This window comes from Crocuta crocuta, unplaced genomic scaffold (assembly GCF_008692635.1).
Source record: "Crocuta crocuta isolate KB4526 unplaced genomic scaffold, BGI_CrCroc_1.0 scaffold979, whole genome shotgun sequence".
NCBI classification, from domain to species: Eukaryota; Metazoa; Chordata; class Mammalia; order Carnivora; family Hyaenidae; genus Crocuta; species Crocuta crocuta.
Window position 1 is genome coordinate 45,956 of NW_027532011.1, and position 24,310 is coordinate 70,265.

The window sequence follows — 24,310 nt, forward strand, 5'->3', positions numbered from 1 at the left end:
CATCATGCTTCCTACTACTAAACCTATGTTGTTCTATGCTGCCTATGCTGCCTTTGTTCTTTGCTGTTTTATGCCCTGTTTACCTTATCCTGGATGCTTTTGTCCTGTGGCTTCCTATTTCTGTGCCTTTGTTCTGTACTGGGGGAACTTTCACCCTGTTTAACTAACGTTGGATGATTTTGTCCTGTGGCTAGCCATTCCTATGCCATAGTAATATACTAGGGCCCTTTGTCCCTGTTTACCAACTTGGATGATACCATCCTGTTGCCTCCTAATCCTTTGCGATTATTCTATAATGGGGGCGCTTTCACCCTTTTAACCTAATGTTTGATGTGTGTATCCTGTGGCTTGCCATTCCTATGCTGAGTACTATGTGGTGGATGCTTTTATGCTATTTACGTAATCTTGAACCATTTTATCCTAAACCTTGTCAACCCATCGGTACAAGCACAGGGAATTCCTAAACTTAACCTCCACAGTGTACATTTGTGTGTGTGTGTGTGTGTGTGTGTGTGTGTGTGTGTGTGTGTGTAAGTTTTTATTCCGACTCCAGTTAGTTAACGAACAGTGTAATGTTAGTTTCTGTTGTATAATATGCTGATTCTATATTACATACAATACCCAGTGTTCATCAAGGCTAGTGGAATTCTTGTCTTATTTATTGTTTTTAAAAAACTCTTTTAGAGTTATCTGTTTATTTTGAGAGAGCCTGAGACAGCCGTAGTGGTGGAGGGGAAGAGAGAGAGAGAGGAGAGAGAGAGAGAGCGAGAGCGAGAGAGAGAGAGAGAGAGAGGATATCAAGCAGTCTCCCAGCTGCCAACTCAAAACCTGATGTGAGGGTCGCCATCTTGGACCCAGCTCGTCCCTGTCTAGTGACCAGTGGTGCTGGGCAAAGCTCTGCTCAGGGGTTCAGGGGCTACCTCAAGAAATAAGCCAAAGTACATACGGTAGAGAGTCTCAAATACCACAATGAGAATGGAAATAAAATAACTAAAGTCTCAACAAGAGACCAAGAGATACCATTCAAAGAACACTTCCTGAACGGACAGGCTCTGGACAGTCAAAGAGCCTCCTTTAATACAGCAGTACTCTCAGGTGCAGCGTGCACCCTAAGCTTTTAACACTAACAAGAGACAGAAAGCTAGCCAAAATGACGAAATGGAAGAACTCTCCTCCAAAGAAATTCCAGGAAGAAATGACAGCTAAAGAACTGCTCAAAAGCTGATATCAGAAACATAACTCAACAAGAATTTAGAAGAATAGTCATAAAATAAACCGCTGGGCCTGAAAAAGGCATGGAAGACATCAGAGAAACTATTGCTACAAAGACTATGGAGCTTAAAAATAGTTGTGAAGAATTTAAAAATGCTATAAATGAGATGCATAATAAACTGGAGGCTTCCAATGCACGGATTGAAGAGGCAGAAAGGATAATAAGGGAATTAGAAGACACAATCATAGAAAAAGAGGAAGCTGAGAAAAAGAGAGATAAACTGATCAGGAACATGGAAGGAGAGTTCATTACAACCAAACAGTACAATATACGTATCATACGAATTCCAGAAGAGGAAGAGAAAGGGAAAGGCGCTGAAGGAGTCCTTGAACAAATTATAGCAGAGAACTTCCCCAATCCAAGAGGCACAGAGAACTCCCACCAGGCATAGCGTGAATTCATCTTCTGCACGATATGTCATAGTAAAACTGGCAAAATATAAGGACAAAGAGACAACTCTGAAAGCAGCGAGGGATAAAAGGGCCTTAACATGCAAAGGGAAACCTATCAGAGTGGTGACAGACCTAGCTACTGAAACTTGGCAGGCCAGAAAGGAATGGCAGGAGATCTTCAATGTGATGAACAGAAAAAATATGCAGCCAAGAATTTTCTATCCAGCAAGCGAGTCATTCAGAATAGAAGGAGAGATAAAAGTCTTCCCGAATAAACCACAGAAATTGAAAGAATTTGTCACCACTAAACCAGCCCTACAAGAAATCCTGAGGGGGACTCAATGAGGGAAAAGTTGCAAGGAACGCAACGTACCAGAGACACCACCACAAGCATGAATCCTACAAAGGACACAATGACTCTAAACCCATATTTTTCAATAATAACACTGAATGTTAATGGGCTAAATGCTCCAATCAAAAGACATAGGGTAGGAGAATGGATAAGAGAACAAAATTCATCTATTTGGTGTCTACAAGAAACTCGTTTTAGACCTGAGGACACCTTCAGATTGAAAGTAAGGGGATGGAGGGGCGCCTGGGTGGCTTAGTCGGTTAAGCGTCCGACTTTCGCTTAGGTCATGATCTCGCGGTTCGTGGGTTCGAGCCCCGCGTCGGGCTCTGTGCTGACTGCCAGCTCAGAGCCTGGAGCCTGTTGAGGATTCTGTGACTCCCTCTCTCTCTGACCCTCCCCTGTTCACGCTGTCTCTCTCTCTCTCTCTCTCTCCTGGAAATAAATAAAAATTATAAAAAAGAAAGAAAGAAAGAAAGAAAGAAAGGGGATGGAGAAATATCTATCATGCTATTGGAGGTCAAAAGAAAGCCAGAGTAGCTATACTTATATCAGACAAACTGGACTTTAAAGAAAAGGCAGTAACAAGGGATGAAGAAGGGTATTCTATGATAATTACAGGGTCTTTCCATGAGGAAGAGCTAACAATTATAAATATCTATGCACCGAATATAGGAGCACCCAAATACATAAAACAATTAATCACAAATGGAAACAATCTCATGGATAAGAGTGTGCTAATAGCAGGGGACTTTAATACCCTGCTTTACAGCAATGGATAAATCAACTAGACAGAAAATCACTAAAGAAACAATGGACTTGAATAACACAATGGACCAGACGGATTTGACAGATAGATTTGGAACTCTACATCTGAGGCCATGGAATTCACTTTCTTCCCAAGTGTGCACAGCACATTCTCCAACATAGATCACATACTGGGACATAAAGCAGCCCTCAATAAATATAACAGAATTGAGATCATACCATGCACACTTTCAGATCACATTGCTGTGAAACTTGAAATCAATCAAAGGAAGAAGTCTGGAAAACTTCTAAAACCATGGAAGTTAAAGAACACCCAACTAAAGAACGAATGGGCCAATCAGGCAATTAGAGAAGAAATTTTAAAATATATGGAAACAAATGAAAATGAAAATACAACAACCCAAACTCTATGGGATGCGGCAAAGGCAGTCCGAAGAGGAAAGTACACTGCACTCCAGGACTATGTCAAGAAATTAGAAAAAGCGCAAGTACAAAACCTAACAGTGCACCTAAGGGAACTAGAGGGAGATCAGCAGGACCACCCCAAACCCAGTAGGAGAAGAGAAATAATAAAATCAGGGCAGAAATAAACAATATAGAAACAAACAAACAAACCCCAAAACAGTTGAACATATCAATGAAACCAAGAGTTGGTTTTTTGAAAGAATAAACAAAGTTGACAATCCTCTAGCCAGGCTTCTCATAGTCAAAAATCGTGAATGAAAATGGACCTACTACAACCAACCCCTCAGAAATACAAGCAATTATCAGGGAACACTATGAAAAATTATATGTCACCAAATTGGACAACTTGGAAGAAATGGACAAATTCCTAAACACAGACTCACTACCAAAATTCACACGGGAAGAGATAGGAAATCTGCACAGACCCATAACTAGTGAAGAAATTGAATAGATTATCAAAAATCTCCCAATGAATAAGAGCCCTGGGCGAGATGACCTCCCTGAGGAATTCTACCAGACATTTAAAACAGAATTAATGCCCATTCTTCTCAATCTATTAAAAAAAATAGAAATCAAAGGAAAACTTCCGGACTCATTGTATGCAGCCAGCATCACTTGGATTCACTTGGATTCCCAAGCCAGACACAGACCAGGCAAAAAATGAGAACTACGGGCCAATATCCTTGATGAATACGGATGCAAAAATCCTCAACAAGATACTTGCAAATCGAATCCCACAGCACATAAAAAGAATTATCCACCATGATCAAGTGGGATTCATTCCTGGGTTACAGGGCTGGNTTGAATAGATTATCAAAAATCTCCCAATGAATAAGAGCCCTGGGCGAGATGACCTCCCTGAGGAATTCTACCAGACATTTAAAACAGAATTAATGCCCATTCTTCTCAATCTATTAAAAAAAATAGAAATCAAAGGAAAACTTCCGGACTCATTGTATGCAGCCAGCATCACTTGGATTCACTTGGATTCCCAAGCCAGACACAGACCAGGCAAAAAATGAGAACTACGGGCCAATATCCTTGATGAATACGGATGCAAAAATCCTCAACAAGATACTTGCAAATCGAATCCCACAGCACATAAAAAGAATTATCCACCATGATCAAGTGGGATTCATTCCTGGGTTACAGGGCTGGTTCAATATTCGGAAATCAACCATATGATCCTGTGGATAGATGCAGACAAGGCATTTGACAAAATACAGCACCCCTTCTTAATAAAGACCCTCGAGAAAGTCGGGATAGAAGGAACTTACTTAAACATCATAAAAGCCATCTATGAGAAACCCTCAGCTAACATCAACCTCAACGGGGAAAAACGGACAGCTTTCCGCCTGAGATCAGGAACATGACAGGGATGTCCACTCTCACCGCTGTTGTTTATCATAGTGCTGGAAGTCCTAGCATCAGCCATCAGACAACAAAAGCAAATAGCAGGCATCAGAATTGGCAAAGAAGTCAAACTGTCCCTTCTCGCAGATGACATGATACTCTGCATAGAAAACCCGGCACACTCCACCAGAAGCCTACTGGAACTGCCCCATGAATTCAACAAAGTTGCAGGTTACAAAATCAATTTACAGAAATCGGTTGCATTTTTATACGCTAATAATGAAGCAACAGAAAGAGAAATCGAGAACCTGATCCCATTCACAATTGTACAAAAAACCATAAAATACCTAGGAATAAACCTAACCAAAGATACAATAGATCTGTATGATGAAAACTATAGAAAACTTATGAAGGAAATGGAAGAAGACACAAAGAAATGGATAAACATTCCATGCTCATGGATCGGAAGAATAAATATTGTTAAGCTGTCACTAGTACCCAAAACAATCTACACATTTAATTCAATCCCAAACAAAACTGCACCAGTATTCTTCTCAAAACTAGAACAAACTGTCCTAAAATTTGTATGGAACCACAAAAGACCCAGAATAGCCAAAATAGTATTGAAGAAGAAAACCAAAACTGGAGGCATCACCATCCAGGACTTTAGCCTCTACTACAGAGCTGTCATCATCAAGACAGTCTGGTATTGGCACAAAAACAGACCCATAGACCAATGGAATGGAATAGAGAACTCAGAATTGGACCCACAAATGTACGGCCAACTTATCTCTGACAAAGAAGGAAAGAGTATCCAATGGAAAAAAGACAGCCTCTTTAACAGAGCGTGCTGGGAGAACTGGACAGCAACATGCAGAAGAATGAAACTAGATCATTTTCTCACACCATACACAAAAATAAGCTCAAAATGGATGAAGGACCTGAATGTGAGACAGGAAACTATCAACATCCTACAGGAGAAAGGAGGAAACAACCTCTTTGACCTCTACCACTGCAATTTCTTATTTGACACATCCCCAAAGGCAAGGGAATCAAGAGCAAAAATGAACTATTGGAATCTCATCAAGATAAAAAGCTTCTGCACATGAAAGGAAACAATCCATAAAGCTAATAGGCAACTGACAGAATAGGGAAAGATAGTTGAAAATGACATATCGGATAAAAGGCTAGTATCCAAAATCTATAAGAACTCACCAAACTCCACACCCGAAAAACAAACAATCCAGTGAAGAAATGGGCAGAAGACATGAACAGACACTTCTCCAAAGACGGCATCCAGATGGCCAACAGACACATGCAACGATGCTCAGCATCCCTCCTCGTCAGTGAAATACAAATCAAAACCACACTGAGATACCACCTCACACTGGTCAGAGTGGCTAAAATGAGCAAATCAGAGGAATCTAGCTGTTGGCGAGGATGTGGAGGAATGGGCGCCCTCCTACACTGTTGGCGGGAATGTAAGCTGGTGCAGCCCCTCTGGAAACCAGTGTGGAGTTTCCTCAGGAAATTAACAATAGAAAACCCCTAGGACCCAGTAATAGCGCTGCTGGGAATTTACCCAAGGGATACAGGAGTGCTGACGTATAGGAGTACATGTACCCCAATGTTCATAGCAGCACTCTCAACAATAGCCAAAACATGGAAAGAGCCTAAGTGTCCATCAACAGACGAATGGATCAAGAAGACATGGTATATCTATACGATGGAATACTACATGGCAATGAGAAAGAATGAAATCTGGCCATGTGTAGCAACGTGGTTAGAATTTGAGGGTGTTCTGCTGAGCGACGTACGTCAGGCAGAGAAGGACAAATAGCATACGCTTCCACTTATAGGAGGATTAGGAGAAACTAAACGGAGGACTGTGAGGTAGAAGAAGGGGAGAATAGTGGGGGAGAGGGAGGGAGGCAAGCCATGAGAGACTCTTGAATGCTGAGAACAAACTGAGGGCTGATGTGGGGGGGGAGAGGGGAAGGGGGGAGATGGTCATGGAGGAGGGCGCTTGTGGGGATGAGCACTGGGTGTTATATGGAAACCAACTTGACAATAAACTATTTAAGAAAAAAAAGATTTTCAGTAAACTGTAGACACGTGCCTCTCAGACTTCCTACCACTGGGAGCCTAAGGGACCTGTGGCGCCTACATGTCAGAGGAGGTCATGCCTCCCACAGGCCCCTTCCAGCCCCGTGGCTGACGGCCCTGGGCAGAGCAGGAGCAGTTCCTAGGAGATGGGAGCAGGGGAAGGAGAAGCTCAACCAGCTTACATGGTTTTTATATTTGGAGTGGGTACCCATCTTAGGGAGGATTAAAGAGAGTTCTAAAATGTCTCCAAGAGGGGCTCCTGGGGGGCTCAGTCGGTTGAGCGTCCCAATTTCAGCTCTGGTCACGACCCCACGGTTCATGGGTTTGGGCCCCGCATAGGGCTCTGTGCTGACAGGTCAGAGCCTGGATTCTGTTTCGGATTCTATGTCTCCTTCTCTCTGTGTCTCCCCCGATTGTGCTTGCTCACTCTCTCAAAAATAAACATTAAAAAAACATAAAAATAAAACGTCTCAAAGAGGGGCGCCTGGGGAGGTCAGTCTGTTAGATGTCTGACTCTTGGTTTTGGTTGAGATCGTGATCTCATGGTTCGTGGGTTCAAGCCCTGGGTCAGGCTCCGCACGGACAGTGTGGAGCCTGCTTGGAATTCTTTCTCTCCCCGTCTTTCTGCCCGACGCCCCTCCCCTACTTGTGCTGTCTCAAAAATAAATAAAACAAGCAGTGACAAAACAATAAAAAATAAAATGTCTCAAAGAGGAGGCGCCTGGCGGGCTCAGTCAGCAGAGCATGCGACTCTTGATCGTGGATGGGGTTGCAAGTTCAAGGCTCACATTGGGTAGAGAGTTTACTTTAAAAAATAAAATCTTTAAAAATATCAATGTATCAGAGTTGTGTGATTCATAAACAGGGGGTTACGTGGGGCACCTGGGTGACTCAGAAGGTTGGCCATCTGACTTCGGCTCAGGTCATGATCTCACGGTTCATGGGTTCGAGCCCTGAGTCTGGCTCTGTGCTGAGCGATCAGAGCCTAGAGCCTGTTTAGGATTCTGTGTCTTCCTCTCTCTCTCTGACCCTCCCCTGCTCACGTTGTCTCTCTCTCTGTCTGTCAGAAATTAAAAAAAAAAAAAAACATTAAAAAGAAAAAAAAATTTAAAAAGAGGGGGTGACGTGATTTGAGGCATTCTTGACCGCAGGCCACACCTAATGAATGAGGTAATTTCAGAGACCCAGCCATCAGGATGCATAGTGTTCCACCAACAGGCTCTGGAATGTGGTTCCTGGGGGGTGGGAGGTGGGGGTGGGTTCTGNTAAAGTTAAAAAATATTCCGCACTATGCTAGCTCCTGTCCACTCTACTCCTCACGTTCAGAACGCTCTTCCCCTCAGCTGTGGCCAGAGGCGGGCGGGGGCGNCAGCGCGACCCCTTGGCCACCCGAACCTGTCTTCACTCAAACATTGTTAAAGGGCAGGGGCATAGAAGACGGCACTGCTCTGTCCTCGCGGTCTGCACGGAGGAGCCGCAGGTGTCGGCAGGGGCTCGGGGGGTGGGGCTGCTGGGCCGGTGGCCGCCAGGCTCGACGGACGGCTACGTCTCCCCCTCGAACCCTCGTGATCGGAGGACACCATCTCGGGACACGGCTGGATGACACTGTCTGGGGTGACTGTGCCCAAGGACGAGGCGGGTGGGAGGTTTCACGCCAGGGAAGGCGGGGATATCCTTCGGGGGGGAGGACCCCAGCCCACTGTGGGGCGCAGAGCAGGCGGCGCGGAGCCCGGGGGCCTGGTTTGCTCCGAGGCTCCGCGTGAGGCCGCTCGTTCCTCAGCACAGAATTCCCCGTGGCCGTCGTGGCCGCCTGTGGCCGGGGCCCCGCAAACCCCGGCGGGCACTCCTTCTGGGAAGGACCCGGTGACGGCAGTCGGGAGTACCTGAGTATTCCAGATATGCACACACTTGTCAAAGGAGCCACTGGCCAGATACTTCCCGTCGGAGCTAAAAGCTATGCTGTACATGGGTTCCTGTTGTTTGCTGAGTGTGTGGACCCACACCCTGCGCTCCACGTCCCACAGTCGGACCGTAGAATCGAACGAGGTGCTAGAAAGATGGGAGAGAAAACGTCACCAGAGAGACACGCTGGCTTCTTTCTGTTTCCCTAAGAAGGCAATGGGCACCACGCGCTCTTCTTCTTTCCTGGCTCCAAGGTTTCGAGGGAAAAACGGGCACGGCTTTTCGAAAAGCACTCGGGAGTACTGAAACAAGGCCACATTTATAAGACAGATCTCTTCCCTCCTTCCTTTCGGTGCTGTTAGTAAGGAAAACAAGTGGAGATCCACATTAATCTCCTTCTGTGTATCCTACGGACAGGAATGAAAATCATCTCCTACACTATTTATTGCGTTTCTGAAATGCTCCTGCAATCTGGGGTGCCTGGGTGGCTCAGTCCATTAAGCATCCGACTTCGGCTCAGGTCATGATCTCCTGCTCTGTGAGTTCAAGTCCTGCATCGGGCTCTGTGCTAACAGCTCAGAGCCTGGAGACTGCTTCAGATTCTGTGTCTCTGTCTCTCTCTGACCCTCCTCCACTCATAGTCCCTCACTCTGTCTCTCAAAAAATAAACAAACATTAAAAAAAAAATGCTCCTGCAGTTTAAAACAACATCTACTGTTAGCAACTAAAATGACACCAACAGCCTGGAAAAAGGGAAACTTGAGACAATAAAACTCTTTTTTTTTTTAATATTTTTTTTCTAGGATAGAGAGAGACAGCGTGAACAGGGGAGGGTCAGAGAGAGAGGGAGACACAGACTCTGAAACAGGCTCCAGGCTCTGAGCTGGCAGTCAGCACAGAGCCCGACGCGGGGCTCGAACCCATGAACCACGAGATCATGGCCTAAGCGAAAGTTGGACGCTTAACCGACTAAGCCACCCAGGCGCCCCGAGTCAATAAAACTCTTAATCCAACCGGAATTAAATACAATCACATCCAAATAGGCAACCACACTGTGTCGAGCTCAAACTGGATGTAAAAGAACCACACGGGTCGCATCTGTTACCTGGTGTGCTCTCTCTCACCAGGGCTCACGCTATGTTCCCTCTGTATCCATCCACTGAAACAATACTGTATGCTGGTGACACAGAAGTACCTTCTGGGCCATCAAAACCTGATCTCCGTGTTATCGTAGGAATTTCAGTGGATTTTAGGACAATTACTTGAATAAGACAGTTCTGATCTTCACATTCTTCTGGTTTCGGCCTCTCAGGAGATGTAGGAATCCTTTTAGAACTTTCGGAGACGTGGCCTTGGGTCGGGCACCTCACTGCTCGGCGGGGCTGCGGGGAACACCCCCCCCCCCCTGCCCTCCCCCCATCTNTGGATGTAAAAGAACCACACGGGTCGCATCTGTTACCTGGTGTGCTTTCTCTCACCAGGGCTCCCGCTATGTTCCCTCTGTATCCGTCCACTGAAACAATACTGTATGCTGGTGACACAGAAGTACCTTCTGGGCTATCAAAACCTGATCTCCGTGTTATCGTAGGAATTTCAGTGGATTTTAGGACAATTACTTGAATAAGACGGTTCTGATCTTCACATTCTTCTGGTTTCGGCCTCTTAGTAGATGTAGGAATCCTTCTACAACTTTCTGAGACGTGGCCTTGGGTTGGGCACCTCGCTGCTCAGCAGGGCTGTGGCCTGACCCCCCCTGACTCCCGTCCCACCCCACTGCACGCAGATTCTTCCTGATTGACAGAAGCGTGCCCCCTGTCACTTGTGCTCACAAATCCATCCTCCCCCCGCGCAAGCCCACGGCTGTTCCTGGTAACGAAACCTCCCTCCCACGTCTCCTGTCTTCCCGGCGGAGCAGACACAGCCGCGCGGCTGGGCCGTGGCCTCCAGACCCCTAGCTAGCCCGGCATTCGGTCTCAGAACCTCTTTGGTTTGTTTTCTAAATTCTTTTTAAAACGCAACACCCAGAGTCGAACGTTCCATCCTGAATGGGATCCAAGAGGCATCGCGACGAAGCGATTCTTTGGACGACGGCCTAAGGTGACGTGGTCCGGGGGGCCACCTCTGTGTCACTGATAACCACAGTAGCCCGTTCCTCTCCGCCCGATGCTGGTGCCACGACAGGAAGGGGTGGCCCGCGTCTGGCTACAGCGGGAGCCCTGTGTCCTCACCCCGAGTCCTCCTGTTCCAACTTGAAGCCACGCACCGAGCCCAGAGTCCCAGCTCAATCCCCTTTCCCTTCTGTGTCTTAACAAACACCTTCACCAAAGCAAGTGCTCAAAGCCAGGGCCACAACCAGCGCGTCCTCCAACCTCATGGTGAAACTGGCCCTTACCCTCCTGTGAGGCGTCCCCTGACCGCCGCGTGGTGCACGTGGCGTGAGTGGACCACTCCCTGCACTTGGCGAGGGCGGGAGCAAATCTGCAACGCGGCTCAGCAAAGCTCCCCGTTCGCTCTGGATGCGAAGAACTGCCGCTGGCCCCATGGCCGCGGGAACGGCGAGCACGGCTGCTCCGAGGAGGCGCGCGGGGGCTGTGGGCCCTGCGCCCTTTACCTTGCTAGCATGATGTTGGAGTTTGGGTTGCTGGTGGCCGGCCCCGTGGGACTCCACTTGATGGTGTAGATCTCTTTGCTGTGAGCCTGAAGGTCGTGGAGGCACGTATCCTGCTTCATACTCCAGATCTAGAGAACAGGACAGCAACAATGGGAGCAAGTGCCATTTCTGCAGCCAGGACTGGCGCGACATCACCTACCGTGAGCGTCGGTCACGCGTCTGGCTCCCGGGAAACCTTCCCCCCAACCCCGTGCGGAGTGCCGCCGGCCAGTCAGCAGGCGTCTGGCCACACGGTGCCCGGCACAGGGGCGGGGCGCGTCCTGCGTGCTGGGGTGTGCGCGGGAGAGGCCGCGGCCAAGGACTCTCAGCCGGATCCGTGGCGGACATACGGGAGTTCAGCGGATGGCAGCGACATCTAGTTGGCGATGGGGACGAAGTGCAGAGACAGGAGGCGTGCGGGAACGGCCAGGCAGAGAGGAGCAGCGAGTGCAAGCTGTGCAGAGTACGTGGGGTTGTCTGGGAAGAGACCGCCCATCCTGTCAGACAGCCGTACCTTTAATGTCATGTCGTCAGAGCAGGATGCTAGCAGCATTCCAGAAGGATCCCATTTGATGCCATTCACCTCATTCTGATAGAGCAAAGGGTTTCAAAAGAAAGGCTGCGAGCAGATACCGAAAACAAACAAACAAACAAACAAAGCCTCAAGTAGGAAGGGAGCCAAGTGAATGCACTGGGAGTTCAGGGCAGCACAGAAAACCAAGACAATCACGGTTATTGATAGAATGACTTTGAAAATCGTTGTCCTCTCTCCATTTCCTAGCACGGCTACTTCCTGTCTAGATCCACACCAGAAACTTCTCTTCTAGTGCTGGGGTAAGGGGGTGGGGAACAAGATTTAAGACGAGGGTTAATCCAGGTTGAAGACCACATGACCTACTGCAGCAGCACAGAACACAGACATACAAGTGGTAACTGTTAGACACACACACACACACACACACACACACGCAGAGTCCTCGAGGAGGGCAAAGAGCTCAAAATCCAGCGCGAACAGCACGGGAAGAAAATGCTGCCACAGCGCACAGGTGCAGCGTTGTAGCAGGGAGCAGCCGTGCGCTGGCAGGGGCAGGAAGGAATGCGGCTGCAGCTGCGGGCAGCCTTCAAGACCTTCAGGATGGGGGGGGGGGGGAGATGACCCCGAGGCTGAACCTCGAGGCTGAAGGTAAACGCCCGAGGGACAGGCGTTTATAATGGAGCTCGCGGGGCGCCTGGGGGGCTCAGTCGGTTGAGCATCGGACTTCGGCTCAGGTCATGACCTCACGGTTCGTCGGTTCGACCCCCGCATGGGGCTCTGTGCTGACAGCGCAGAGTCTGGACCCTGCTCTGTGTCTCCCTCTCTCTCTACCCTTCACCTGTTTGTACGCTGTCTGTGTCTTTCGATAATAAATAAACGTTAAAAATTTTTTAATATTTTTATTTATTTCTAGGAGAGAGAGAGACAGCGTGAGCACGGGAGGGTCAGAGAGAGAGGGAGTCACAGACTGAAACAGGCTCCAGGCTCTGAGCTGGCAGTCAGCACAGAGCCCGACGCGGGGCTCGAACCCACGAACCGCGAGATCATGACCTAAGCGAAAGTCGGACGCTTAACCGACTAAGCCACCCAGGCGCCCCCCCAAAAAATTTTTTTAAAGGAGCTCGCTGCGTCCGTCCCTGGACCGGGCCGGGGGGAGGGGCGCTGCGTGGCGAGCTAAGCAGGAACGGTGGGAGCAGCCTTCCCGGCGGGATGACTGGAGCCCCACAAGCCCGGGGACCCCACTCACGGCTGCCGTCCTGGCCTAACAACTAATGTCATACTCACAATGAACTTTCCAATTAATTTCACACTCCTGAGTGCTCAGGTCTGGATGGTAAATTTTATGGTCATGCTACTTGTTAAGGACACTGACGTCTGAAGGGTGTGAAGCGGAGAAGTGACAAGGCCACGTCTGTGTTCCGTGCAGTATGAGGAGGGCCTGGAAAGACGGGGGGAGTCCCAGGGGTGGGCCGCCGGCGAAGGGAGGACGGAGGGGCTGGGCACAGGCGGCGTGCGCCCGTGTGCCGTGCTCATGGCCGTGACACAGCGGGGCCCAGACGCCAGCAGGACCCGGTGCCCGGTGAGAGGCGCTGCTCCAGGGACGGCCTCGGCGGCACAGGGCAGCGGGCGGCCTTGATCTACCGTACGGGGGGGCGCTTTGGAGCGGGACCCACGGACTGTCTCCAGCTAGAGCCATCTGTCAATCCTCTGGCATGGAGCGAACCCCTTCCCCAGAGCAGAGTTCTATCTCCCTGCCTCTGCAACCCAAGTCACAATTACCAGATGGCCACTAGGGGCGGCTCCTAGGTCTCTGGAAGTAACAGGCTCAGCTACACCTGACAATGTGTGCTGGCAACAGAAGTTGCAGAGACTTCTAGTAAAAGCCGGGGGGAGGGGGGGCACTAGTGTGAGAGGAGACACAGGAAAAAGCCAGCAAAATAAAGAGGAGGGTCAATGTACAGACACATTGAGATGCTAACACAGCAGTCGATGCCTCTGCTTTTAGAAGCAAGGACCCGTAGGGGCGCCTGGGTGGCTTAGTCGGTTGAGCGTCCAACTTTCGCTTCGGTCATGATCTCGCGGTTCGTGGGTTCGAGCCCCGCGTCGGGCTCTGTGCTGACTGCCAGCTCAGAGCCTGGAGCCTGTTTCAGAGTCTGTGTCTCCGTCTCTCTCTGACCCTCCCCTGATCACGCTGTCTCTCTCTCTCTCCTAGAAATAAATTAAAACATTAAAAGAAGAAGAAGAAGAAGAAGCAACAGCAGCAAGGACCCGTAGGGACAGAAGCTGGCAAAGGTGACGAACGTGGAAATAAGCAAGCGCTGGGGACGGTGGCACTGGTAACCCCGGCGGGTCTGCCAAGGGGCTGAAGTGAACGAGGTTCGGCATCTCCTGTGGAAAGGCCATCAAGAGCCTCCTGCGCCCGCTAAGGAACCTGAGGCCACGTCAGTGGGTGTCTGAGTGTCCCGGATTGAATGCTCGTTATTTTCCAGCAAAGGGAGGAAAATGCGGTCGTTACTGCTTCAAACGTTTTTTCTGTTCCGTTCTTTTCTCTCTGCACGGCACAAATGTGCTAGACTGCTTCATATTCTTCACAGGTCATTAAGCCTCTGTTAATGTTGGCTCAGGGGGCCTGGGTGAAATCAGTAAAGCGTCCGATTTCAGGTCAGGTCATGATCTCTCGGTTCGTGGGTTCAAGCCCCGAGTCGGGCTCCGTGCGGAGAGCTCAGAGCCTGGAGCCTCCTTGGGATTGTGTCTCCCTCTCTCTCTGCCCCTCCCCTGCTTGCACTCTCTCAAACATTAATACATGTTTAAAAAAAAAAAGTTCTATCTTATATCGATTGTTTAAGTTGGCTAATTTCTACGATGTCGGCTGAGGCTCAGGAACCTTTCTGCAGCCTTCCATCTGTCGTCGAACCCCACCCCCCACACTCCATTCCAGATGTTACACCCCTCACTTCTCAGATCTCCACTGGGGTGGTTTTTTGTTTTTCGTTTTAAATATACTTTTCCTTTCCCCGACGACACTCCCCATCTATTCATCCGTTACAAGCATCCTTTCCTTTACGTCTTTGTACTTTGTAGAACTCTTTCCAGTCTTTCCTGCAGAACCTGACGTGTGACTCCTCTCAGAGCCAGTTTTCTCCCCTGCCTGCCCCCCCACTGGGTTACATCCAAACAGCAGCGACGCCCCGAGAGCCCAGGCAGCAAAGGGCTGAAGGAGAACGGACCCAGGACCCTGTGTCCGTCCGGGCAGGGAGGGGGCGCACCCCAGCCCCGGGCACGTCCTCCGCGACTGGAGCTCGTACTCACTGTGTGTCCTTGGAAGGTCTTGACGGGGCGGTCACAGCCAAGTCTGCAGACGTGGATGCACATGTCCGTGCTGCAGGAGGCAAAGGTAGTGTTGCTCTGCCAGTCGACGTCGAGAGCGGGCGCTGGACGGCAGGGGACAGCGGGACATTCGCGTTTACCGCGTGTGCACAGAGCTCAGGTTTCAGACAGTTACAAGCAGAGGCGCACGGAGCCTGACTCGTAACACGGTAAAACGCTTCCCGGTGTGAACACCACCTCTCCCGCCCATAGAGCTTCGAGACCCCCCCGCCCTGCACGGGTGATGAGCAGACGCTCTGGAGAGAGCCCATGACGGCCCACGTGCCCTGTGGCACGAGTCAACGGCTCCCCTCTCTCGGTGAGAAAGCGGAGGCGAGAACCTGCCCCGTGCTGCCTGCAGGAAAATCAGTGTGGTGCGCGGGCTGATTTGATTTGTTTCCGGGAGAGAAGGAGACGGAAGAGACTTCATATCCTACGTTCAAGAGATCTCGGTTTTTGTTTTTTTTTTAATGTTCTTTTTTTTTTTATTTCTAGGAGAGAGAGAGACAGCGTGAGCAGGGGAGGGTCAGAGAGAGAGGGAGTCACAGACTGAAACAGGCTCCAGGCTCTGAGCTGGCAGTCAGCACAGAGCCCGACGCGGGGCCCGAACCCACGAACCGCGAGATCATGACCTAAGCGAAAGTCGGACGCTTAACCGACTAAGCCACCCAGGCGCCGCAAGAGATCTCGGTTTTTAAAATCTCCCGGGAGGCGCCTGGAGGGCTCAGTCAGTTGAGCATCCGACTTCGGCTCAGGTCATGATCTCACGGTTCATGGGTTCGAGACCTGCGTCGGGCTCTATGCTGACAGCTCAGAGCCTGGAGCTGTTTCAGATTCTGTGTCTCTCTATCTCTGCACCTCTCCTCCTTGTGCTCTGTCTCTCTGTGTCACTCAAAAATAAAGAAATGTGAGAAAGAAAAGAGGGAGGGAGGAAGGAAAGGAAGGGAAGGAAGGGAAGGGAAGGAAGGGAAGGAAGGAAGGAAGGAAGGAAGGAAGGAAGGAAGGAAGGAAGGAAGGAAGGAAGGAAGGAAGGGCAAGCAAGCCCTGTGGAAACCAAATGCAAGAAGAGTATTCACACCCCGGCGCAGAAACGCAATGCGCTGTGAGGACATGCTTTTCTTTCCCGCCTCTTTCCATTTCTTGATAATGCTTCTCCACAGCAAGGACTTCAAGTTCCTGCCAACTCTCAGGAATGACAGAGCCATCCGTTCCGTTCCTGGGGGTCAGGACTCCTGGCTCTGGGCAGCCGAGGAGACCAACCCAGAGGTGTGGATCCCACTCGGCCAGATGACGCCCACGCCGCCTGATTCTTCACCCCCTCATGGCTTCTAGACGCACATGGGTGCTCATGGGTACTCGTGGCTGCTTGGCCTTGACCCTGTCACACCCACCCGGCAGCCCGTCCAAGGACTCTGAGGCTGCCAGCCCGTGCATGGCTCCACTTTACCCCGTGCTCAGAGGAGTCTGCAGCCCTTCCACGGAACTCAGGATTCTCCGAGTCAGGGAAACAGAAGCTGGCCTCTCCAGAGAAGACCGTGTGCACTTCCAAAACGACTCCACGCTAGAGGTTTCTGTCCAGTGCATCCCACGCCCCTTTGCTTGCTCAAGGGTTGAATAAATGCAATTTGGGGCCTTCCTCTGTCACCAAGCGGCGTCCCACGAAATAAGGGATGCAAGCTCAGCACAGAGGCCTGTTGAACAGTGGACCCTATTGAGAGTGCACATGTCTTACGTGAACACTGAGATCAAAAGCACAAAAATGAAACCTTCGCCTTAAGGAGAAGTAGGAAGGCTCACCATTTAACCAACCAACCAAACCAAACCCAGGATGCTACCCAGAGATTAACAATAACGATCATCTAGAAACCGGAGACACCTGGGTCGAGTTAATACTTTGTCTACACCAGCACTCAAAATGTAATTCCCCTTTTTCTTCCATTTCAAGGCAAAGATGGGGCCTTTATGTTGTCCTAAGGTGCTGGCCAGGTTGCCTGTTAGGTAAGGAAACAATACACAGGTTGACTTCCAAGCCGGGGCGGCTGGTGGAGTCCATGCCGGGGCAGGCCTCCTCGCACCCCTCCCAGGGAGGCCGGGCTCACCGTCTTCCGTCCATACTCTTGCAAAACCATCGTATGAGCCTGTAGCCAACAGCGTCCCGTCGCTCTGCGGGCCAGGAAGAAACAGACACCACCGATGAGAGCTCCGCGGGAGCAGCGAAGACGACCTCCCGGCTGGTCCCAGGGGCCCCCTCAGCTAATCCCAGGGCGAGGCTACTCTCCCAGCAGGAGCCGGCTCCCGGCGGAGAGGCTAACCAACCCCGGGAGGCGCGCTGCCTGAACCCACAGGGTGACGTACTGTAAAGACAGGCTCAGGAACGCGGAAGCGCTGCCACCCCTCGCCCCTCACCCCGCGGGCACAACTGAAACTATCGTTCGGGAAGTGAGGACAGTGAGGCCCGAGGAAGCTCTTAAAGGTGTGTCTGCACACAGAGACGGGGAAAGCTAAAGAAGACACAAAGGACCACGGGCCTCCCACGTCCAGGTGCACGTGATGTGCCGCCCGCTGTCGAGGCCGCGAGGGGTCAGCCCGGCCCGGCCTTGTGAGCAGCCCTCCAACGGAGAGCACCTGGACACCGGCCTCTGGGCTAGGGGTGCTCGCAAACGGGATGGCCCGCTTCCCCGGGTGTGCAGGGGCGCCCCGCGGCGCTGAGGCATCTGGGCGGGGGCGGGGGCTCACATTGCAGTCCAGGGAGGTCACGTCTTTATTATCTCAGACTCGTGGCCCCAAAGCACTGTGTCTTTGTTGCGTGAAATCTCAACGTCCCCGTCTATTTCCATTGGTTTCGAATGATTATCTNCCCCCCCGCCGGTGCCAGAACACAGCGCGGAGTGAGGATGGTCCTCACCACCCGGGGTCGAGTGCCTCACCAAGAGCCCCAGGCCTCACTCAGCACACAAGGGCGAGGCACTTACTCCGCGAGGCACAATTCTGGGAGAGAGGGAGCACCTCGGGCCCCCAGACCCCGCAGCCCCCCACCCCCTGGTTTCCTCACCCTGAAGCCAGGAGATCGCTGACCGGGTTCCAGGCACAAATGAACATCTCAGACTCGTGGCCCCAAAGCACTGTGTCTTTGTTGCGTGAAATCTCAACGTCCCCGTCTATTTCCATTGGTTTCGAATGATTATCTGTCATCAGAAACAGGGAAACACACGTGGCTGACCGGTATAAAAGAAACTGTGTTCCTGGGGGCACTTGAGTCAGAAACACCTTCTTTTTATGTGGTTACTATCACCTTCGATGATTGTCCCTAAATCATGGCTTTTGTGCAACGTACTAAATATATAACATTTCCTTATTTCAATAGGCTCCGAATTTGAGAGGGAATTAAAAATTTATTTATTCTTCACAACTAAGGCCAAGCTAATGTCTAACGACCAGCAGCACGAGCCTGGGGAGCAATGATGAGAACCAGCTAGAGCCTGAAGACTGCTATTTTCCAGACGGGATGAGACATGTTATCTACGAGCACCTTTCTGAGGCATCGCCTCTTTTTTAAGTGTATTTATTTTGAGCGAGAAAGAAAGCACGAGTCACGGGTAGGGGTCAGGGAGAGAGGAAAGAGCGAGAAATCCAAGAAGGCTCCGTGCTGCAGCATGTAGCCCGATGCAGGGTCTGAATCCGGAACTGTGAGATTCTGACCGTAGCCAAAGTTGGAGGTGTATATGACGGAGCCCCCGGGCACCCCTGAGGTATCACCTCTGTCTGTGAAGCTCCTACCAGGACCTGCCATCAGCATTTCGGAACGCCTGCCACCCTGCACCCGCTGCCTGCAAACATCCTTGGGTTCCTGGGAGTCAAATGCGGTGACTTCCTGGAGCCACCGTTGTGTCGGAGTCTGCCCGGGACCAACCACGGGACCTGGGTTCTGAGTTCCCGAGGACGTTTGCTGATGGACTCCAGCCATGCTGAATGCCACCGTCAGCGCAGCCATCCCGGAAGCTGGCTGCTTTCCCCACAAGTGGCAGGAGAGGAAAGACCCTCGAAGGTCAGCATAAAATACAACTTCAGGCACCATGGTCTGGCTTCAACGTGCCTTGCAGCAGGACGACACAAACTGCAGGTGGCAGCAGGCTTCAGGGAACAAAGGAAACGCGGAAGCCAGAGGACAGCGTGCCAGGGAGGCAGTGGCTGGGAGCCTCCCCAGTGTGGAAGGCAAGCCAGAGGCACCCCTGAACTGAAGGCTCTCTGTGTGCGTGGCCAGCGTGCTTTCAGGGGCGTGCACGTCTGTACACGGCCACGCTCCATTACGTTTTGTTAATACTTCAAAGGAAGTTCTGGGGCGCCCGGGGGGCTCAGTCAGTTACGCATCAACTTCGCCTCGGGTCACGATCTCACGGTTCTGGAGTTCGAGGCCTGTATCGGGCTCCACACTGACAGCTCAGAGCCTGGAGCCTGTCTTTGGATTCTGTGTCTCCCTCTCTCCACCCCTCCCCCACCCACACCCTGTCTCTCTCTCTCTCTCTCTCTCTCTGGAAAAATAAACATTAAAAAATTAGAAAAAAATTAAATAAATCCATGCAATTTACAAGTTTGCAACATTTGTCTTGGCAGATGCAGATTTCTTAAAGTTGACTGATTACAAATGACTTTCTGTGACCAAAGAGTAAGAAGACACACGCATACACGCACACACACACGCTTTGAACTCAGACCCTGAAGCAGTCTTTGAGTCTGTAAGCAGCAGATGAGAGCAGAGTCAGGTTCTCTGGATAGGAACTCGGGGTGGCCTGCGAGCTGGACTATTCCGGCAGATCTCCGCCGAACTCGCTCAGCCCAGGCGGCTGAATCACAGGACCCACGGCCTCCACAAACCAAACCCTTTCACATAGGAAATAATCACACAGACATGGTGCTTCTGGCTATTGTACGAAACGAGCTCTCGGAGGAGCAGTTTCCTAAATCAGGGCGATGTGCGTCCAGACCACCTCGTCCAAGGACTTCCCGCAGACAGAGCGTGAAGCCCTTCCAAGCACACAGCACGCGGACAGCACACTCGTAAGAGCCGCCCGGAAGGCCTTCCCGACTCGCACAGACAGGTCGGAGAAAGCGCCAGAAGCTCGCCCACCCCCAGAGCTGTGCCTGTGCTTATCACGTGGGCGCCTTTCTCTTCCCCGTTCACCGTGGCCTCGCCGTTCTTTGGTGGGTGTTGCTGAGCAACGGCTTCTGGGGCCGCCGGNAGTGGGATGTGGGGGGCAGCGGGGGACAGGCGGCACAGTGGGATGTGGGGGACGGCGGGGAACACACACCAACAGAGGACCTGGTGTCATAACTGACCCGGTACGGGGAAAACACCGGACTGAAGTGAGGCATTAGTGCCACGTGGACCTGGCCATTTCACAAGAAAAAGCGCCATCCAGCTGCACGGGTTCCCTATGGGCACATGTCCCTTTGAGGGGATATCCGCCAATGTCTGGAGACACTGTGGGTTGTCCCCACTGGACAGGTGTAGCTGGCATCTAGTGGGTGGAGGCAGGGACGCGGCTCATCGCCCTCGACAGTGCAGAGGGGCCCCAGCACAGTCACACACCCCCACGGGGGGACAGTGCCGAGGGTGACAGGCTGTGTGCAGATGCTACGGGGGGCGGGCCTGTCTGAACCACTACCCTTTCACACGGGACAGGCAGCTCTCCGGAACCCGGACCAGTTGAGAGATGCTGGCGCAGTTCAGGATTGGGTTCCTCGGCACCTGTCCATCCGAATTCATACAACTTGCACCTGCAGCCATTTGAAACGACTTCCTGGGTTCAGGGCGTAGACTCAATCTAGCCACGATACACAGCCAAGTGCACTGCTGAATTCCTATTTGTATTTCCCCCACATCGTTTGATTCTCTGGCTTCTATCTGCAATGAAAAAGTTCCCATACACACTTAAAAACACAGGAGAACTTTCTTTCCTTAGAAATCACTCCAGGGCGCCTGGGTAGCTCAGTCGTTCAGGTCATGATCTTATGGTTTGTGAGTTTGAGCCCCGCGTCAGCCTCTGTGCCTACAGCTCAGAGCCTGGAGCTGCTTTGGATTCTGTGTCTCCCTCTCTCTCTGCAGCAAATATGAGAGTCATGCAAAACTCGTGCTTCTGGGTTGTGTCTGCTGAGCGCACAAACACATTTCTGTATGTTCCAAATCTGAACTACCTCAGAAATTAGGAAGACTTGAAAGACACGAGTTTCAGCCAGACGTGATCTAAACGGAACAGGACACGGGCTGAGTTCTGGTCACGATACAATGTTCAAAAACAAGGAAACACTAGGAAACTCTAGAGACGCGTCAACAAGTAGCTGGTCACTTCGCCAGCCATACCCACCCTTCGGTTCCCACTGTGGCTTGCCCAGTGTTGACCAACCGGTCAGCATGCTTCCATCACCTGCCTTCTCCACATACTCCCGCTTCAAGTGGGTGCTGACTTGGCCGAAAGAAGTAAGAGCCCAGAGTAACGAAAATACCTCAGTTTAAACTCTAAACGCACGCGGTACCCCCTATTTAAGACCGCAAGCCTAAGTCACTCTGACACGTTGGAGCCAGCACAGCCGAGGAAGAGAAGCTGTAAACTGGGAGATCAGGACCTGAGCCATCCAGGCACCCCAATTCAGGTCTCTCCCTCTGGGGTCATGCGTCCCTGTCCCCATGCTTCACGGTTTTGCAGGGTGAGACTAGAAAGGAGGTCCCAGGGCTGGTGGAAAACCGCCCCGGGGGCATCCAACCTGAGAAGAGGAAAGAGAAGGGGCGCCTGGGTGGCTCAGTCCGTTAAGCTTCCGACTTCGGGTCATGATCTCATCATGCAGGAGTTCGAGCCCCATATCCGGCTCTGTGCTGACAGCTCAGAGTCCTCTTTGGTTCCTTGGTCTCCCCCTCTCTGTCGGCCCGCCCCTCCCCCACTCGTGCTCTCCCGCCTTCTCAAAAATAAATTTTTTTTAAATTTTTTTTTAAATGTTTTTATTTATTTCTGAGAGAGAGAGACACACACACACACAGCATGAGCAGGGGAGGGTCACAGAGAGGGGGAGACACAGAATCTAAAGCAGGCTCCAGGCTCTGAGCTACCTGTCAGCACAGAGCCCGATGCGGGGCTCGAACCCACGACCCGTGAGATCATGACCTGAGCCGAAGTCGGACGCCCAACCGACTGAGCCACCCAGGCGCCCCTCAAAAATAAATTTTTTAAAAAATGAAGAAAAAGGAGAGGAACACTGTCAGGAATATGTGCACAGGACAGGCAGAAATTTGGATGTTTTCAAAGATGGGGGTTTTTGCAAAACGGTGGAGGAAGAGACACATGTATTACTTCTTTTAAATCTTTTTTTAGTCTGTTGTTTCAAGTTTATTAATTATGAGGAAGAGTGAGCCCGAGCAGGGCAAGGGCAAAGGGGGAGAGAATCCCAAACAGGCTCCACGCTATCAGCGCAGAGCCTGATGCAGGGCTTGAACTCACAAACTACGTGATCGTGACCTGAGCTGAAACCAAGAGTCGGTCGCTTCACCCACTGAGCCGCTCAGGCACCTCCTAAAAGAGCTTTTTAAAAGCCAAAAGGAAAGTCAGATACGACAGGCTCGTAAGGATGAAGTCAGTTGAGAGGGAGAGACGGGATGCAGGAAGTCCCGGTACGATCCCGGGACACCCGCGAGGGCACCTACCTCGTTGATGCTGATCTCGGCCTCCACATACTGAAGTCCCTTCTGCAGGATGGAGATGAGGGCGGCTGGCGGCACTAGCGTCCCATTGATGTTGGACTGGCTGATGTGGCTCTCGATACCGAACGTGAACGCCAGAGTGGGAAAAACCTGCCGCGAGAGAGAGGGAAGCCAGGGTTTCGCGAGGGCCGCAGGCGGCACCACCACCGGCGTGAAACGTGCCTCGTTAGCTGGGGGCCCTGGTGGCCGTGGGACGCCCAGCTTCGGGTCCGGGGTGAAGCGGAGAGATGGATGCGGCAGGGTCAGGCCTGTCTGCCGGGGACGGACGGACACACAGCTTTGGAGGTAGAGCCATTTCAGTATTAACGTCTAAGCGGAGCCGGTCTGCCCTGGCTGGGAACACGTCTGGGCTTCCTCCTGCCGTCCCTCACTCTCTCCGGGGCTCCCTGTGCCCGAGCATCTCCGACCCCGCTGCAGCACACGGGGCGCCTCTTTTAGCCGCGTCCCGGCGCTCAAGGCGGCGGCGGAGGAGCCACGCGAGCAAACGACCGAAAAAAAGAGGCCTGTTCTGCACCCGCTGGCAAGGCTTGAGCTGTTTCGTCTGGTAACGGGCCATTTTCCCTTGGCTGTGAGATGCCGGCCCCCACCAATCCCTCAGCACACGTCAGGGTGGTTCCCGCACACAGCAGACAATGCCGGTGCCAGAGGGGGAGGTGGCAAGGCGCAGGGCACTCGGACCCACGTCGGGTCCTAGGGCGATTGGGAACCTGCAGGGGCCTTCCTCAAGGGCAGTAAGGGGGCACCTGACAGCCGAGCCCTGGGCCGATGCAGCCCTTCTCCACAAGGGGGCAGTCCAGTCTGCTGGGGGTCCCGTGGTCACCTTGCTGGGGCTGGGGCGGCCAGGGGTGCCCGAGAGCTGGGAGTCCTTGCGGGGTGGAGGCTGTGTCATTAACAGGAACCCCTATGCTGGGCTCCCTGGCTGCGGGTGGAGCGGGGCCAAGGGCACTCGGCCACGGGACTCGGATCTCTCCCACCGTGGGGCTGTCGGAAGGGAAGGCTGCGGTCCTGGGGGTGAGGCGTCCACCTGCCCCTCCGGACCGCCCCGCCCACGTTCATGGACAGCAGCGCCGCAGTCCGCTGGGCCCTCCGGCCTGTCTGGGAGTTACCCCCTTGGCGTGGCTTCTCCTCGGCTGGGCCCGCCCCATCGCTTGTGGGGTCCTGCAAACCCCGCTCCCAGGGGGCCTCCCCAGGCAGCACGGTCCCAGCACCAACTCCCCGGGGTGCCGCCTGGCCTGCTGAGACGCGCACTGCCTGCCTCCCTCTCCCACGCAGCTAGAACACCACCTGCACCAGCCAGCCACACCAACGGCGGCGGCAGTGAGCAGGCCCCGGCCGCCTCCGTCAGTCCGCAGGGTCAGTCCTGTGCCTCGCACGGGCAGGATCCCGGGGATCTAGCAGCCGATG

The 24,310-nt window shown here is 52.0% G+C and overlaps 1 protein-coding gene across 1 annotated transcript; it reads right to left on the bottom strand.

The window, feature by feature from the left end:
- Positions 1 to 8,355: 8,355 nt before the first annotated feature.
- LOC144241398 (F-box-like/WD repeat-containing protein TBL1X) lies at positions 8,356 to 23,795 on the bottom strand. The gene is given in 12 exon segments (XM_077775957.1): positions 8,356 to 8,755; positions 11,220 to 11,347; positions 11,773 to 11,847; positions 15,103 to 15,224; positions 17,013 to 17,150; positions 17,259 to 17,322; positions 17,896 to 17,927; positions 18,087 to 18,344; positions 20,305 to 20,476; positions 22,850 to 22,996; positions 23,048 to 23,158; positions 23,727 to 23,795. Coding segments are annotated over 12 exon segments (1,716 nt in total).
- Positions 23,796 to 24,310: the final 515 nt, after the last annotated feature.